Source organism: Lepisma saccharinum, chromosome 7 (assembly GCF_977018435.1).
Source record: "Lepisma saccharinum chromosome 7, izLepSacc3.1, whole genome shotgun sequence".
NCBI lineage: Eukaryota > Metazoa > Arthropoda > Insecta > Zygentoma > Lepismatidae > Lepisma > Lepisma saccharinum.
The window spans coordinates 13,390,317-13,393,261 of NC_139235.1; the positions used below are offsets into that span (position 1 = coordinate 13,390,317).

Here is a 2,945-nt window from a genome sequence, read left to right on the forward strand (position 1 = left end):
GCTGTATGCATGAATACACAGAAAATAAAATCATTACCCCCACACAGCACAAATCTCCAAGATATATTCATTGGATATCCACAATATATTGTTCACATTCATGGATATATTTTTAACGTTCATTTGTTATTTGTTTCTGTGTATCAAGAGGACACATTTTAGATATCTAATAATGATATCTAACATTGCCCAATTTTGGATATACCCTACAAGTTTCAGAATTAAGCTTAAGATTAATTTTGTATGATAAAATGGCCACTTGTCAAGATTCTTGTTAGTTCTCTTTTGATATGTATATTTGCGTTAACTTTAACGCGGGATAAATTGCTTCTTTAAAGTTAGGCATTATTTTGATGTAATGATTTGGCGACAGTTCTATGTGTACGTAACGTTACTCACACAGGGACAGAAGAGAGTGATGAGGATGTCACATGTAATTTCAGTTGATGTTTCAAAATTTATTTTGCCACTGTACACTTATTTTACTTTACCAGTTTAAACAATATACATTTTGTCATGTGGCTGGTGAAAATAATAGATTGTTATTTAAAGATGATACTTAGATTCCTTCCAAAATTCACCTGATTGATAATAATCTCTTAATGATTCAAATAGTACACTAGTTCAACTTTTTTCAATGCAATGTATGTTAGTCTATCTGTATCACTCAGAAATAGCACAAGCCACAACATCTCTGTCACAATTCAATACTAAAGTGTGTGGTATTAGCTTATAATCAATTGATAAAACGTTGATATTTATTACATAGGTTCAGGGGAATTGTTCACCATGAAATAGCCTCTGAAGTACAGCGGTATGCTTAAGTATTATCACGCAAATTGTCAATCACTATATTTTTATATTTGTTTTTGGTAACAAGAGCTTCAAGAATTGAAAAAAAAATGCCAAACAAGCTGCTGACATTCTCTGCATCAGCATATGTAAAAATCCATGTTTTAAAATCAGTTAGAATGCAAGAGAAAAATTCATGAATATAGTCCTGGACAATTTGCCCAGCAATACTTCTGCATCCCACTGTACTCGAGCGTTATCCTTGCAGAAAATAAGTTACTTATATAGAAAACTTCTGTGACCTGATGCACACATCGATTGTCTATTGTTGAAGTGGAAACGACAAGCTTCATGTAGAAAACAAATTAAAGATAATATGATGCCTATCATATACATGATATATGCACCTTGAAGATTTGATAATGTTATGACTGTAGGTTGACTATTTCCAGAACTAACCTGGTTTAACATTTCTACGGGTGGGATAGATCTGTAAATTCTAATGACCTGGTTGAGCAAATAATGAACTATTCCTCCCTCGTAAAGTATTTCAATTATATCATTCAAGTCACTTCTTAATCCATCATTGTTGCTAATTGCTATCCCGATGTTATTCTTAAAAGGAACCTCCTTCATTACGTGGAATTGCAACAATGTGCGATTACTCAGATGAGAAATATCAGCTAGATAATCATCTGCCACCACATCACAGAACGTAGCATAATTACCTTTGGTTGCACGAGCAGCAACTGCTTCCTCATTTTCAAAGACGAATCTGGAACCCAAAATGTTCAAATGCACATTGTCAGCCTTCAAAAGCATGTCAGGTACATATTTTCGTATTCCACCTATTGGTATATTACTCTTGACAAGCTGTTCAAATGTTGCAATTTGTTTTGTGTAATGAGGAACGGTTAGACTTGACACTAGGGTGCTTGAATACCCTATGGTCAAAAGGAGACAGACAACGTACCACCAATTTCGAAGATGTCTTTGGGGTTCTTCAACATTAGGTTGAGGACTAACCAAGGCCAGTGCACGGATAGTCTCCAAGAAGCAGTAGGATATATTTGAGTATCTTGAGTGTTGCGTAATTAGTCGTGTTAGTGTAAAAGTGGAAAGAGTATGCAAGATCATCGCCAAAATAATAGCAATCCAAACAGGAAACTCGTAAGGTAGATATAACGATTTCCATTGAGGGTATAATTGAGGTTTTGGCACTAAAAATTCAACATTTGATCTCATGTATGATCTAGTGTACTCAAGCTCGGGACCATTGTAGTTTTCGACGTAAATGCCACTTAATGCAATATCTGCTCTTCCATGAACAACATCTCCTCTCAGACCGATCCATGTTCCGTTTGGAAGTGGTTTCCCCCAATCCTTATCATCCATTGGCTCAACAAAAGTGTAATTCACGTGAAGTGCGGATGCTATGATATCAAGCAACCTCACTTCAACACCGTCATAATCTATCACTCCATTGCTTCGTTCATACTTCATAACTTCATAACATAATGAAAACAGCTTGCAACAATAGTCACACCAGTATATCTGCCCTTTTTAGAAAGGTGGCGACGAACGCCACCATTTGTTGCTACAGGCGAACACTGTACGGTTCTTCTTGCCCTTAAAGAAGTAGCCAGTCTTCTGCAAATGGCCAATGAGCAATGAACTTTCGGTTGGGAGAGATGGATGTTTTTTTGAAATTTTCCAATTTCTTTAACAGAGATAACATATACTTTTGTTTTTGGTGGGAATGGATCGGTTTCTACTAATTTCAACACCGTGTCCTTTGTTTGTTGATCAATGATGAATAGGTACCTTAAGCAATTTGTTAAAAATTCTAGTTTTGTGTAATTGTTATCGAGTGCATTCATAACAACTGGTACAGAAGATTTGAACATGGACACAGTTCGCACGAGTGATTCCTCAACACCATCATTATCAGCGTACACTATATTCAAGCAGTTGTGGGCAATATCCCTTTTTATACCTTCCACTTGAGGCCTGTATAAAGAACAGGGCGTTACCTTTCTTGAGATCGTTGTAGACAGGGACAAAATCAAGGTCAGTAGCACCGGACTTATATTTTCCTCCATGTTTTACCTGAAAATAAACTAAAATATCTCATTTTCGTAGTTATCAGTGAT

The 2,945-nt window shown here is 35.9% G+C and overlaps 1 protein-coding gene across 1 annotated transcript; it reads right to left on the reverse strand.

Moving 5' to 3' along the window:
- Positions 1-1,068: 1,068 nt before the first annotated feature.
- Positions 1,069-2,295, reverse strand: LOC145990102 (glutamate receptor ionotropic, delta-1-like). Its single transcript, XM_083125755.1, has one exon. The coding sequence runs from the start codon at positions 2,293-2,295 to the stop codon at positions 1,069-1,071; it is 1,227 nt and encodes a 408-aa protein (XP_082981881.1).
- Positions 2,296-2,945: the final 650 nt, after the last annotated feature.

Coding starts and splice junctions, on each gene's coding strand:
- LOC145990102 (XM_083125755.1), bottom strand. CDS start 2,295: ATGAAGTATGAACGAAGCAATGGAGTGATAGATTATGACGGTGTTGAA.